This window comes from Anomaloglossus baeobatrachus, chromosome 8, assembly GCF_048569485.1.
Source record: "Anomaloglossus baeobatrachus isolate aAnoBae1 chromosome 8, aAnoBae1.hap1, whole genome shotgun sequence".
Classification (NCBI taxonomy): Eukaryota; Metazoa; Chordata; class Amphibia; order Anura; family Aromobatidae; genus Anomaloglossus; species Anomaloglossus baeobatrachus.
The window spans coordinates 230831118-230847183 of record NC_134360.1 but is presented as its reverse complement, the minus strand read 5'-3'; the positions used below and the strand labels follow the sequence as shown (position 1 = coordinate 230847183).

The 16066-nt window shown below is 44.5% G+C and overlaps 1 protein-coding gene across 1 annotated transcript in view; it reads left to right on the top strand.

The window, feature by feature from the left end:
- Window positions 1–11388, top strand: part of IL23R (interleukin 23 receptor) — a 42864-nt gene extending 31476 nt beyond the window's left edge. The window contains exons 11-16 of the mRNA XM_075321137.1: window positions 337–438; window positions 3336–3494; window positions 3934–4062; window positions 4694–4793; window positions 5996–6086; window positions 10678–11388. Coding sequence (XP_075177252.1) covers window positions 337–438; window positions 3336–3494; window positions 3934–4062; window positions 4694–4793; window positions 5996–6086; window positions 10678–11262 — 1166 coding nt within the window. The 3' untranslated portion in view covers window positions 11263–11388. The remainder of the gene's footprint in view (window positions 1–336; window positions 439–3335; window positions 3495–3933; window positions 4063–4693; window positions 4794–5995; window positions 6087–10677) is intronic.
- Window positions 11389–16066: the final 4678 nt, after the last annotated feature.

Here is a 16066-nt window from a genome sequence, read left to right as displayed (position 1 = left end):
TAGAAAATTGGTGACGTGTTCAATACTTATTTCGCCTAGTGTAGGTAAGGAATATCTGGCAGTATTTTGTGAGATAGGATGGCACTCGTATGTGTTCTCTGGACGTCTTCTATATGCGAGCACTATATGGCAGCATAATATGGGAATATTGTGGATCGCCTATGTGTTCATCTTATTGGTGGAACATGGTCAGGGGAACATTTTGCTTTTTGCTCCTCTTTCTATTATCCATTTTTCAGGATTTTCCGAAACTAAACAATGCCGGTTTCTTCCGACTTATTTGTTCTTCATTCATACCTTTTACCTTCATTGATTTTTGTGCACATTGTATTGTAGAGAACGTCGTTCCAGGACAGCGCGTCAGTATTTCTCTATACGCAGTATACAGCACTGGAGTCAGCACACCGCGGACCGTCTATGGGTACAGCCAAGAATTAGGTAGGTCCAGTATGATATAATGTTACCCTCCGCTACACTGTGCCTCCATCCACTGCACACTCTGATATATAGTCCTCTGGTACACTGTGTATCCATCACTGTAAATGTATACGGCAGCATAAATAAGGGAATATTATAGGGAGTTATATGCAACTTTTCAGGGGAAAAAAAGTCATGTGGTCTGCTAATATGGCATAAAATTTGCGCAAAAAACATTTCTGTCATATAAATGGCATGTATCATTTCTAATTACATGTTCATATATACACTGGAGATCGAAATTAGAGCACAATGTCTGATCAGCCGCTTTTTCAGAAATAATGTAATCTCCATTGATGAACATTTGCAGGTTTTCTATAAGGGGTGCACTATGCCACTAGAACAGGGTAGGGGGGGCACCATGCCACTAGAACAGGGTAAGGGGGGCACCATGCCACTAGAACAGGGTAAGGGGGGCACCATGCCACTAGAACAGGGTAGGGGGGGCACCATGCCACTAGAACAGGGTAAGGGGGGCACCATGCCACTAGAACAGGGTAAAGGCCGCACTATGCCACTAGAACAGGGTAAGGGGTACACAGTGCCACTAGAACAGGGTAAGGGGTGCACCATGCCACTAGAACAGGGTAAGGGGTGCACCATGCCACTAGAACAGGGTTTTACAAAAGATCCAAAGTTTATCAACATAAAATCTCCATTTTGCCCAAATTGTGATGCTGATAATTAGAGACCAGCAATGACTGTAGAGAGAGATGATCAGTGAATGTTCTGTCGGTAACAACAGTCACAATCAGTAGGACGTGCACCGTCCGTCGGTGTGAATGACTTCAGCACATCTGCGGTCTCAGGACATCACATCTCTCACACTGCTCTGGTAGGATTTTGGTCCACTCTTCTTCCAGTCTCTTCCACTGTTCTTTGACTGTCCTGGGTTTCTTGGCCATAACTTTGTCATCAAGGATTTTCCAGAGGTTTTCTATTGTGTTTAGATCAGGACTCTGGACTGTGGCTATTTAATTGTTTCCAGGGTCGGCTTTCCCAGTTTTGCTGTGACAGGTGGCATTGTCCTGCATGAAAATTGCTGCTGATTGAGTGATGAACACAAATAAGCAACCACGTGTTGTGGAGAAGGTTCTGATCCACACTTACATTCACTCTGCCATGTAGCTGTATGAGAGGTCCACCTCCTGTAGAAAACATTCCCCAAACAATGACACTTCCTCCACCGCCTTTCACTGACTTCTTAATACACTTTGGGCTCAGTCTTTCCATAGTTTGGTGAGGAACATAATGTATCCCCTCAGACCTAAATAAATTAAACTTGCCTTCATCACTAAAATGGACTGTGGACACTTCTCCTCTATCCACACAACATGCTCCTCACCAAAGGTGAGTCTAGCTTTGTGATTCTTTCTGCTAATGAGAGGTTTGGTCACTGCAGAGTGGGCTTTCAGTCCAAATGCTCTTACACGTTGTGACACTGTATGACGAAAGAGATCCTTCCCTGTTCAGTGCTGAACTGGCGAGCAATTCGAGCTGCATTGTTGAAACGATTATCCATGGAAATTCTCCGCATTATCCTGTCCTCTCTTGCATTTGTCTTTCAAGGGCGACCATCCTTCTTGGGGGACTTGAGTTTATGATGTTGTAAAGATGCAATATTCCCAAAATCACAGATTTGGGACGACCAACTTCTCTTGCTATGGCTGATAGGGTCACCCCTTTGGCCTTCATCTGGACAACCTGCTGCTGGAGGGTTTCAGTCTCTTTGACACGGCACACCAGTTTTGCAAAGTCAGTGCAAACTGAAAAGTTTGGCTGCCAATTACATAGGGTTTGTCAAATAATTAAGGAAATTAGCACCAGATGCAGATTAACAATAATAACTTGCAGGTATATGAAAGTGTTCTCTAATATTGATCAGTGTTTTTTTTCATTTATCTCATTTACATTTTTATTATTTGCTTTACAATAAATTCAATGTATGAAATAAACGAAAAATCCTGGGAGTTTCCTCATGTGAGGATCTAATCACATAGGACGACACAATGACCGCAACATTCAGGAAATCATGTCATCCTCTAATTTTGATCTCCAGTGTGTGTTATATAATAATAATAATAATAATAATAATATTTATTCATTTATATAGTGCTGTTAATTCCACAGCGCTTTACATACAATGGTAACACTGTCCCCATTGGGACTCACAATCTAGAGTCCCTATCTGTATGTCTTTGGAGTGTGGAAGGAAACTGGAGACCCTGGAGGAAACCCACGCAAACACGGGGAGAACATGCAAACTCCTGCAGATGGTGTCCTTGGTGGGATTTGAACTCAGGACCCCAGCGCTGCAAGACTGCAGTGCTAGCCACTGAGCCACCACAAGACGGCAGTGCTAACCACTGAGCCACCACAAGACGGCAGTGCTAACCACTGAGCCACCACAAGACGGCAGTGCTAACCACTGAGCCACCACAAGACGGCAGTGCTAACCACTGAGCCACCACAAGACGGCAGTGCTAACCACTGAGCCACCACAAGGCGGCAGTGCTAACCACTGAGCCACCACAAGACGGCAGTGCTAACCACTGAGCCACCACAAGACTGCAATGCTAACCACTGAGCCACCACAAGACTGCAGTCCTAACCACTGAGCCACCACAAGGCTGCAGTGCTAACCACTGAGCCACCACAAGGCTGCAGTGCTAACCACTAAACCACCACAAGACTGCAGTGCTAACCACTGAGCTACCGTGCCACCCTGTATATATATGGTATTGTTGTAAATATTTTGTATATATTGTTGGTCATCAAGATATCAAGATTAGGTTTCCATGATAGTTTCACCTTCATTAATAATAACAATTAAATAACTTTCCCATCATCCCCTACAGAACCGAAGACAGGTCCGAGTTCTATAAAAATAATTAACCCCTCTTTGAAAACAATAATGATTGAATGGGCTGAGATTCCACTGTGTGACAGACGAGGAATTATCTCTGGATATACGGTGCATATAACACAGATCCCAAAAGGAACATATTTCACGTACGGTGAGTAAATTAATGGGAACTAGTTGGGTAAATCAGTAGAAGGGTAGGTGCATTCTGCTATTTCAGCACCAGAGGGCAGTGTCCTCAATCTCAGGAATGTGCAGCTATAGCAGCAATGTACAGCCATGTGCGCATTCAGCGGCATTTATCTTCTGGTTGCAGTGTGATATTTAGTCATATTATTAAGTATATACTATATATAGTATTAAATTATATATACTCCGTAATCCGACCCTGCAGCCATGTCTCGATGGATATTTGTCTATAGAGAGAAAACAGATGGAGTAATGCATAACTGTGGAGACAGACTACATGCACAGCTTGTTTGTTGTCTGTTGTTAGGGAGACACATAGATTTTCATAGGAGCTGTATACACAAAACGGTAGGAGATAACAAGGGTGGGGATAATGCCTTTCACACATCCACTTCTCTGTATAGATGTCTCTGGGTCAACAAGACATTTTCTGTTCAATAAATTTAATCCAGAGGATCAGTATTCTGTCTGCATTTCTGCATCCACGAGCGCCGGAAAAGGGCCGACCCGTCACTGCACGAACTTTCAACAAGGTAGGAACCATTGGGGAATATTTACCTGCAGGTTTCGGGGTGCAAAAATTCTGTTTCTTTTTTCTTTTCTGTGAACAGGGATTTTAAAAATTCATGAACGTACAAAAAAAAAAAAGCAAAACATTTCAGATGTACAGGAGTTTAATGGGGATGTTCCCATTTAGAAAATGTAGTTCTGTAGTTTGCAAAAAAAAAATTGTTGACAGAAGAAAAAATTCCCCCAAAAGTGAAGTGGATGCAATGCAAAATGTTGTATTAATTTTATATATAGCGATGTCGCTGCATGTAAAGTGGCATTTAGACAACTAGAGCAAAACTATGAAGCTGTCATTGCTTGTAGTCACCACTAGAGGGAGCTCTGATGTGTAAATATCCCATTGGAGCTGTATAACTTCATTACGTCTCAGCTCCCCCTAGTGGTGACAGCTGGCAGAAAAATTGTAAAAGACGAGGAATTAAAGGAATTAAATGGAAGATTTATCTCCCCTTCGTCTTCCATATACCTTGTAGATGCTCCTAAAGGTAATATTGCTATAGGGGGAATCGATATACTATAATAGCTGTAATATTTGAGACCTCACATCATGACAATAGCAACTTAATACCTTTTCTGTTTTGTTTTTTTTTTTAGACAATGATTTTACCGGCTATATAGGCCTCCTGGTGGGAATGGCTTTTGGAGTGATGGTTTTGGCTACAATCATTATGGCTTTATCAGGAATGCAGGAAAGGTATATAACCATATTCTCACCACTACAGACCTGATATATGCAGCACAATTATTATTTCTCTGTATACACATTTAGCAAAGCTATTGATTTGCTTCGGGTCATTATAGAAATTGCCCACCCCTGAGGAAAAAAGTCCTGCAGCGGTGTGTAATGTATATACCATAAGGATTTGGCTTTTCTTGTTTGTTCCAGCAGTCGTCATATGATCAAAAGTATATAAATTGTATGCAACAATGATCCAAAAAGTGGGCATGGGGCGTATTACAGACAGGGTGCACAAACTTTTGCTCATGTGTAATCTGAAAGGACTAATTTCTGACAGTCATATAAATGGTTTAGGAAAGCATGCCTGCATTACCAGCATTCGGCCAGCAGAGGGAGACATGTATCTGGTCCCTGACTACGTGCACTAATGAATTCCTGATATAAGGGGCTTAGCACGGTGACGTGATGGAGGGATCATATTGACGTCAGCAGAAAGTACAGCATGTAGGAGAAGGGTTAACAGCGCAACATTGAGCAGCCGTCAGCAAAAAATAAAAGAAAAATCAAGAATATATATGTGTATACATATATATATATATTATATATATATACACACACACACACACACATATATATATATACATATATATATATATATATATATATATATACACACACACACACACACACACACACACACACACACACACACACACACACATACTGTGTATGTATATGTATGTGTATATATATATATATATATATATATATATATATATACATAGCAAAAAAACATTTAATATAAGTATATTGTAAGGTGTTTTGACTTGTTTTCCATTATACAAAACATATGTGTATGTGCACTAATATATACACATTGAGCACTAATATGCTTCTGATTATACACATCAGTCAAGCAGAACAAGCATAGCTGCAGTGTAAAGCAAGGGGAAGTAACAGATTTGACAACCTGACATTTTTTGCAGGACCATTAATGCACTTCTGATGTCACTTTAAAAAATAAAATGTAACTCCAGGCATCCAGTGATTAGAACTAAATTGAGTGGAACAAGCAGAGCTGCAGTGTAAAGCATAGGGGGGGAAAAAGTCAGATCTGATGAAAGTTCAGACAAGCTCACAATGATAATATCTGTCCCATTTGAGATATTTTCTATAAGATTATTTTCCACATAACGAGTCATTTTTCTTTATTTTAGGGTAAAAAAGGCTTTGAACCTAATATTACCGAAATGCCTCCATAGTAAATATCCGGATCTGAGGAAGAGTTCCGCTGTGAAGTCTCTGCAGGTGAATATTCTGTATATAATAAGACAGTGATTACTATTTGTCTTGGGTTCGAGCCCTTAGTTAAAGGGATTTTTTTTTTACATGTTAATGGTAATATTTAGTTAACAAAATTGCACCAAGTGTCAGCCTGAAATCCTAATTCTTTTATTCATTATCAGACCCCCTGATACAAGTGTCAATTTTTTTCTTTTGTGAGAGTGTCTCTCCCAGTAATATAGGCTGGATGTGAGCTCTCTGTCTCCCCCAGTAATATAGGCTGGATGTGAGCTCTGTGTCTCTCCCAGTAATATAGGCTGGATGTGAGCTCTGTGTGTCTCTCCCAGTAATATAGGCTGGATGTGAGGTCTGTGTGTCTCTCCCAGTAATATAGACTGGATGTGAGCTCAGTGTGTCTCTCCCAGTAATATAGGCTGGATGTGAGATCTGTGTGTCTCTCCCAGTAATATAGGCTGGATGTGAGGTCTGTGTGTCTCTCCAAGTAATATAGGCTGGATATGAGCTCTGTGTGTCTCCCCCAGTAATATAGGCTGGATGTGAGCTCAGTGTCTCTACCAGTAATATAGGCTGGATGTGAGCTCTGTGTCTCTCTCCCAGTAATATAGGCTGGATATGAGCTCTGTGTGTCTCCCCCAGTAATATAGGCTGGATGTGAGCTTTGTGTCTCTCCCAGTAATATAGGCTGGATGTAAGCTCTGTGTGTCTCCCAGTAATATAGGCTGGATGTGAGCCTGTGTGTCTCCCACAGTAATATAGGCTGGATGTGAGCCTGTGTGTCTCTCCCAGTAATATAGGCTGGATGTGAGCCTGTGTGTCTCCCAGTAATATAGGCTGGATGTGAGCCTGAGTGTCTCCCCCAGTAATATAGGCTGGATGTGAGCCTGTGTGTCTCCCCCAGTAATATAGGCTGGATGTGAGCTCTCTGTGTCTCCCCCAGTAATATAGGCTGGATGTGAGCCTGTGTGTCTCCCCCAGTAATATAGGCTGGATGTGATCTCTGTGTGTCTCTCACAGTAATATAGGCTGGATGTGAGCTCTGTGGTCTCTCCCAGTAATATAGGCTGGATGTGAGCCTGTGTGTCTCCCAGTAATATAGGCTGGATGTGAGCCTGTGTGTCTCCCCCAGTAATATAGGCTGGATGTGAGCCTGTGTGTCTCCCCCAGTAATATAGGCTGGATGTGAGCTCTGTGTCTCCCCCAGTAATATAGGCTTGATCTGAGGTCCGTGCGTCTCTCTCAGTAATATAGGCTGGATCTGAGGTCTGTGCGTCTCTCTCAGTAATATAGGCTGGATATGAGGTCTGTGTCTCCCAGTAATACAGGCTGGATGTGAGCTCTGTGTCTCCCAGTAATACAGGCTGGATGTGAGCTCTGTGTGTCTCTACCAGTAATATAGGCTGGATGTGAGGTTGGTGTGTCTCTCCCAGTAATTAAGACTGGATGTGAGCTCTGTGTGTCTCTCCCAGTAATATAGGCTGAATGTGAGCTCTGTGTGTCTCTCCCAGTAATATAGGCTGGATGTGAGGTCTGTGTGTCTCTCCCAGTAATACAGGCTGGATGTGAGCTCTGTGTGTCTCTCCCAGTAATATAGGCTGGATGTGAGGTCTGTGTGTCTCTCCCAGTAATACAGGCTGGATGTGAGCTCTGTGTGTCTCTCCCTGTAATATAGGCTGGATGTGAGCTCTGTGTGTCTCTCCCAGTAATATAGGCTGAATGTGAGCTCTGTGTGTCTCTCCTAGTAATATAGGCTGGATGTGAGGTCTGTGTGTCTTTCCTAGTAATAAAGGCTGGATGTGAGGTCTGTGTGTCTCTCCCAGTAATATAGGCTCGATGTGAGCTCTGTATGTCTCTCCCAGTAATATAGGCTCGATGTGAGCTCTGTATGTCTCTCCCAGTAATACAGGCTGGATGTGAGCTCTGTGTGTCTTTCCCAGTAATATAGGCTGGATGTGAGCTCTGTGTGTCTTTCCCAGTAATATAGGCTGGATGTGAGCTCTGTGTGTCTTTCCCAGTAATATAGGTTGGATGTGAGCTCTGTGTGTCCCCAGTAATATAGGCTGGATGTGAGCTCTGTGTGTCTCTCCCAGTAATATAGGCTGGATGTGAGCTCTTTGTGTCTCTGCCAGTAATATAGGCTGGATGTGAGGTCCGTGTGATTCTCCCAGTAATATAGGCTGGATGTGAGCTCTCTGTGTCTCCCCCAGTAATATAGGCTGGATGTGAGCTCTGTGTCTCCCAGTAATACAGGCTGGATGTGAGCTCTGTGTGTCTCTCCCAGTAATATAGGCTGGATGTGAGGTTGGTGTGTCTCTCCCAGTAATACAGGCTGGATGTGAGCTCTGTGTGTCTCTCCCAGTAATTAAGACTGGATGTGAGCTCTGTGTGTCTTTCCCAGTAATATAGGCTGGATGTGAGCTCTGTGTGTCTTTCCCAGTAATATAGGTTGGATGTGAGCTCTGTGTGTCCCCAGTAATATAGGCTGGATGTGAGCTCTGTGTGTCTCTCCCAGTAATATAGGCTGGATGTGAGCTCTTTGTGTCTCCCCCAGTAATATAGGCTGGATGTGAGGTCCGTGTGGTTCTCCCAGTAATATAGGCTGGATGTGAGCTCTCTGTGTCTCCCCCAGTAATATAGGCTGTATGTGAGCCTGTGTGTCTCCCCCAGTAATATAGGCTGGATGTGAGCTCTGTGTGTCTCTCCCAGTAATATAGACTGGATGTGAGCTCTGTGTGTCTCTCCCAGTAATATAGGCTGAATGTGAGCTCTGTGTCTCTCCTAGTAATATAGGCTGAATGTGAGCTCTGTGTCTCTCCTAGTAATATAGGCTGGATGTGAGCTCTGTGTTTCTCCCAGTAATATAGGCTGGATGTGAGCTCTGTGTGTCTCTGCCAGTAATATAGGCTGGATGTGAGCTCTGTGTGTCTCTCCCAGTAATATAGACTGGATGTGAGCTCTGTGTGTCTCTCCCAGTAATATAGGCTGAATGTGAGCTCTGTGTGTCTCTCCCAGTAATATAGGCTGGATGTGAGGTCTGTGTCTCTCCCAGTAATATAGGCTGGATGTGACCTCTGTGTCTCTCCTAGTAATATAGGCTGAATGTGAGCTCTGTGTCTCTCCTAGTAATATAGGCTGGATGTGAGCTCTGTGTTTCTCCCAGTGATATAGGCTGGATGTGAGCTCTGTGTGTCTCTGCCAGTAATATAGGCTGGATGTGAGCTCTCTGTGTCTCTCCCAGTAATATAGGCTGGATGTGAGCTGTGTGTGTCTCTCCCAGTAATATAGGCTGGATGTGAGCTCTGTGTGTCTCTCCTAGTAATATAGGCTGAATGTGAGCTCTGTGTCTCTCCCAGTAATATAGGCTGAATGTGAGCTCTGTGTGTCTCTCCCAGTAATATAGACTGGATGTGAGCTCTGTGTGTCTCTCCCAGTAATATAGGCTGAATGTGAGCTCTGTGTGTCTCTCCCAGTAATATAGGCTGGATGTGAGGTCTGTGTCTCTCCCAGTAATATAGGCTGGATGTGACCTCTGTGTCTCTCCCAGTAATATAGGCTGGATGTGAGCTCTGTGCGTCTCTCCCGGTAATATAGGCTGGATGTGACCTCTGTGTCTCTCCCAGTAATATAGGCTGGATGTGAGCTCTGTGTCTCTCCCAGTAATATAGGCTGAATGTGAGCTCTGTGTCTCTCCTAGTAATATAGGCTGGATGTGAGCTCTGTGTTTCTCCCAGTGATATAGGCTGGATGTGAGCTCTGTGTGTCTCTGCCAGTAATATAGGCTGGATGTGAGCTCTCTGTGTCTCTCCCAGTAATATAGGCTGGATGTGAGCTCTGTGTGTCTCTCCTAGTAATATAGGCTGAATGTGAGCTCTGTGTGTCTCTCCCAGTAATATAGGCTGAATGTGAGCTCTGTGTGTCCCCCAGTAATATAGGCTGGATGTGAGGTCTGTGTTTCCCCCCATTAGCTTTCTTCCTTGTCTGCAGTCTGTTTTATCGCCCTCCCAGAGACTGTAGATAATTTTCCCCTCTCCACTGCAGGTATGTGCACAGCCCCCTCCTTGTTACTATCTCTATCACTGAGAGAAGGGAGGGGTAGCACAGAAATCCATCAGAACAGACTAGGATCTGTGATGAATTTGCAACATTTTTGCGGCTCTTTGACCTGGATAAACGTGCTACAAACAGCTGCAGCAGCAAATTGGTATAACTTTTTAAATTAAGACTAGAGATGGGCGAATAGTAACTATTTGTGTTCGGATTATTTGTAATAAATCTCAAAATACTTAACGCGAATAACGAACCTAATGGAAGTCTATAGGGAACCCGGGCATTTTTCTTGTCGAAACGAATGCTGGAATATTACTCGGTATTTGGTAATCATTTTCCGAACACGAATCGTTACTATTCGCCCATTACTAATGAAGACAATTATGAAAGTTGTTTAATTTTGCATTTAGGATGGAAATGAACATATAAGACGTCCTGTAAATAGCCTTTAATTACAGGTGTCAGAAGGGGTATATATTATGTATTCAACGTTTACATAGTATATTTCATTTTACCAATTAAACCGCTGATCTTCTGCTTTGTTTTTCAGGCAGATAAAGAGAACCTGGTTCCTTCACATAATCTGTTGCTCTTAGATCCAGATATTGTGGACATCGAAGTGATGCCAAAGAAAGTGACAAGTCGCCCAATCCCATTAGAAAATCCAGCCCGAGAAACTAACAATGGTATAGACGTGGAGGAGGCTCCTCTTATCCCAACCGCTGAAATTGAGGTTCCTGACACCACATTGGGGTACAGACCACAGATCGCAAATGTCACCTCCCAAAACCAAAGTTCCTACTTTAGTCCCACTCACATGCTGGATCGACAGATCACCACCTCGGAATCGGGAAGCTCAGAGATCCCAACCAACGATATGCTCCTATTGAACATTGCAGATGATATTTTTAAAGGGATGAATTTGACGGTCACAATGGGTATTAATCTGGATGATGAAGCTCTGCAGTCATCGTCCAAACCTACACTGCAAAGCCTATGGGAGAATCAGACATTCATGGATAAGCTATTCATGTCGGATGTTCCCGGTGATCAGGATATCTGTAGTCCAAGTCTTCTGGAGGAATTCGATGATACAAAGTTTTATTTTCCTCAGATTTACACCGGTGGATTATAACCGCGTGATATTAAAGGCTGAACCTCTTCTCGGACTGGATTACTTGGTTTGGCTGATCTCGGACTCATAATCCTATTGCTGCTGAATATAATGGAGATCAGGACAGAAGGAACCTCAGGGGGTCACTGGAACGTCGCTCAAAAGTTTCAAATTTGATTAATAAAGTTTTTTTTACACTTGAAAATTGGATACATTTTAAAAAATAGAATCTTGACAATCATCGGCTCCAAATGTTTATTGAATTGTAGGAAACGTCCCAAATAGGGATGATCGAATACTTTGATTATTCGGCTTTGTGAATATTTCCCGAATACCTCGCCACTATTCGACTATTTGTGAATATTCGATGTGCAATGTAAGTCTATGGGAAACCCGAATAACAACTATTCGGAACTATTCGGGCTTCCCATAGACTTACATGCGCATCGAATAGTTGAATAGCGGTGAGGTATTCGGAAAATATTCGCAAAGCCGAATAATCGAAGTATTCGATCATCCCTAGTCCCAATGCATTCTGTGCACCAAAAATATATAAAATAGTAATGACGTCTTCACGCGGGTGATCCGTGCTACACCTATAAGGAGTTAATGAGCATCGGACCATTTTGCAGGAAACCAGTCAACAGCAATTGTAAATATGCAAGTGAAAACGAATGTTTTGTGGTCGCCCCGCACCGAAATGGGAACAGCATGCTTCATGGGTTTTATAGACTTGTCTTAATATAGAGACTTGTTTTGGGCAGCGCAGGAAGGAAGCGGTTTACCGTACGACGAGATGCAAATGCTGAAACAATCCAGCACCGGCCGTAGCCGTGTCATTCAGTAAGTGCAGTCACTACAACGCCGGATCCGTGCAGAGCAAAACTGCAAGAGCAGCCGATAATGCACAGAGCAAACTGCCGGCAGTTAGAAGAACTGCGCCGACAATTACTAGAAATGTCCCCAGTGCGATCCGCCTGGAAATCTCATCAATAGATCGCAGGCTGTGTTTTTCGTGAATTGTCTTCTTTGTGATCTTTTAAGTAATTTTTGCATTGTCATTGTCTCTGACGTCTTTTTTTTTAAAGTTCAAATATAAGTTATCGGTGACTTCCAAGTAGAAGCCGCCGGCAGAAAGGTCAGAGGTCCGGGCATCATAGCTGCGTCTGAGCCTGAAAAGGTTAAAAGAAGTTACAGAAGACAGAATGCGTCATTTGGACATTGTCATGTGCACATATCCTAAAGGTTCTCTACATAGGGACTTTTTTTCCAACTTTCTATTACATATTGATATAATTAGTTACTTTTGCTAATTGCTTTCTGACAGTGAAATGATCTACTATGATATATCGACAAAAGTATGTGCACCCTCCTCCTCTCCCCTGGTGGCTTTTCTAATCTCCATCTTAAGCCAGCTTTACACCTTACAATTAGGTATGCGATCTCGTATGCGATGTGACACGCCCAGGTTGCATATGCGATTGAATGAGATTGCACGTAGGTCGTTCATTTGCTGTCACACGTGCGTTAGTAGCCTATGTTAAATTGATCAATTTTGTGTGCGATCCTTTAGATCATGTGTTCTGTGACGTATGCATTGGGCACCCTTTTTTTTTATTTATTGACTTGCCAAGCGTGTGTAATGTGTAGGGATGCGTTTTTACTATGTCATCTGCCATTCAGCTCTGCTACATGGCCGCTGACAGCAGACACAGACAGCCATGTAGCAGCGGTGAATGGCAGATGACAGCAGACACAGACAGAGCCACACTGTCAGAATGAACTCGGGTGAACTTCACCCGACTTCATTGTCATGCTGCGGCTCTGTCTGTGTCGCGCCCTGATTAGCGGTCACCAGTGAAGGACTCACCGGTGACCGCTAATCCCCTGAGTAACTGAATTGAGCAGCCCTCTCTCATATACTCACCGATCCCCGATCCCCGGCGCTGCACGGCATTCACACTGTTCCGGCGGCTTTTACTGTTTTGAAAAAGCCGGCCGCCCATTAAACAATCTCGTATTCCCTGCTTACCCCGCCCACCGGCGCCTATGATTGGTTACAGTGAGACACGCCCCCACGCTGAGTGACAGGTGTCACACTGCACCCAATCACAGCAGCCGGTGGGCGTGTCTATACTGTGTAGTGAAATAAATAAATAAATAATTAAAAAAAACGGCGTGCGGTTCCCCCCCAATTTTAAAACCAGCCAGATAAAGCCATACGGCTGAAGGCTGGTATTCTCAGGATGGGGAGCTCCACGTTATGGGGAGCCCCCCAGCCTAACAATATCAGCCAACAGCCGCCCAGAATTGCCGCATACATTATATGCGACAGTTCTGGGACAGTACCCGGCTCTTCCCGATTTGCCCTGGTGCGTTGGCAAATCGGGGTAATAAGGAGTTATTGGCAGCCCATAGCTGCCACTAAATCCTAGAATAATCATGTCAGGCGTCTATGAGACACCCTCCATGATTAATCTGTAAATTACAGTTAAAAAACACACACACCCGAAAAATCCTTTATTAGAAATAAAAAACACAAACAAATTCCCTCATTACCAATTTATTAACCCCGACAAACCCTCCATGTCCGGCGTACTCCACAGTCCTCCAGCGTCGCGTCCAGCTCTGCTGCATGGAGGTGACAGGAGCAGCAGAAGACACCGCCACCCCTGTCACCTCCACGCAGGTAATGAAGACAGCCGTGCGATCAGCTGAGCTGTCACTGAGGTTACCCGCTGTCACTGGATCCAGCGGTGGATGCAGCGGTGGCCGCGGGTAACCTCAGTGACAGCTCAGCTGATCGCGCGGCTGTCTTCATTACCTGCGTGGAGGTGACCGGAGCGGCGGTGTCTTCTGCTGCTCCTGTCACCTCCATGCAGCAGAGCTGGACGCGACGCTGGAGGACTGTGGAGTACGCCGGATATGGAGGGTTTGTCGGGGTTAATAAATTGGTAATGAGGGAATTTGTTTGTGTTTTTTATTTCTAATAAAGGATTTTTTCTGGTGTGTGTGTGTTTATTTACTGTAATTTACAGATTAATCATGGAAGGTGTCTCATAGACGCCTGACATGATTAATCTAGGACTTATTGGCAGCTATGGGCTGCCAATAACTCCTTATTACCCCGATTTGCCAACGCACCAGGGCAAATCGGGAAGAGCCGGGTACTGTCCCAGAACTGTCGCATATAATGTATGCGGCAATTCTGGGCGGCTGTTGGCTGATATTGTTAGGCTGGGGGGCTCCCCATAACGTGGAGCTCCCCATCCTGAGAATACCAGCCTTCAGCCGTATGGCTTTATCTGGCTGGTTTTAAAATTGGGGGGGAACCGCACGCCGTTTTTTTTAATTATTTATTTATTTATTTCACTACACAGTATAGACACGCCCACCGGCTGCTGTGATTGGGTACAGTGTGAGACCTGTCACTCAGCGTGGGGGCGTGTCTCACTGTAACCAATCATAGGCGCCGGTGGGCGGGGTAAGCAGGGAATACGAGATTGTTTAATGGGCGGCCGGCTTTTTCAAAACAGTAAAAGCCGCCGGAGCAGTGTGAACGCCGTGCAGCGCCAGGGATCGGGGATCGGTGAGTATATGAGAGAGGGGGATAGACTGACATGGACAGAGAGTGAGGGACAGAGATAGTGACCGACTGACAGAGATTAGTGAATGACAGACATTGTGAGGCGCTTCAGAACGCAGCTTTTCAGCTGCGCTCTGAAGCAGACCTTTTTTAAGCTGCGGTGCAGAGCGCACACCTGCGCACATAGCATCAGACATCAAAATCGTATGAGGGATGTCACACGTTACAATTGACTAGTTTCGTACTACCAAACGTCCAATGTATGAGGAATAAACGACGTGTATGCGATCACCGTATTTTCGTTCAATATCGATCGCATGTAGGTTTCACACGCAAACACGTCACGAACGATGCCGGATGTGCGTCACTTACAACTTGACCCCGACGACGGATTGAAAGATTTATTGAAGTGTGTAAAGCAGGCTTTACACCCATAGACATTAATATGGAGTTGTCCCATTTGCAGATATAGTGGCTCCTGCGCTTTTCTTTTTAAAGGTTTTCTCCAAGATTTTGGAGGTGTCTGTGCTGTTTTTTTGCCATGTCGTGAAGACGAGCATTTGTGAGGTCAGACACCGATGTGGGGGAGAGATCAGGCTCACAAGCTCCATTTTAGCTCAACCCTGAAAACCAAGCGCAGAGCATCACCCTCCTGCTCCAAATTGTACTGCGGCACAATGGAGTCAGGGGGTAATGTTCTCCGTCCACCAAACCCAGACTCCTCCATCAGACGCAGAGAGCAGTGAGATCTGTAGAAAACTCGTCTCCTCCAGAGTACACTGCTGGCAGCTTTACACCGCTGCTCGGCATTGTGCTTGGTGATGTACGACTGTTGCATACATTACATGTCTCTTCAAGAGTCCATCAGTGGTGGCTTTACACTGCTCCATCCAACTCTCAGCATTGTGCTTGGTGATGTACTGCTGTTGCAGACAGGACATATCTCCTCCGAGTCCAGTGGTGGCAGCTTTACACCACTCCATACGACGCTCAGCATTGTGCTTGGTGATGTACGGCTCGGCATTGTGCTTGGTGATGTACGGCTCGGCATTGTGCTTGGTGATGTACGGCTTGGCATTGTGCTTGGTGATGTACGGCTCGGCATTGTGCTTGGTGATGTACGGCTCCGCATTGTGCCTGGTGATGTATGGCTCGGCATTGTGCCTGGTGATGTACGGCTCGGCATTGTGCTTGGTGATGTACGGCTCGGCATTGTGCTTGGTGATGTACGGCTCAGCA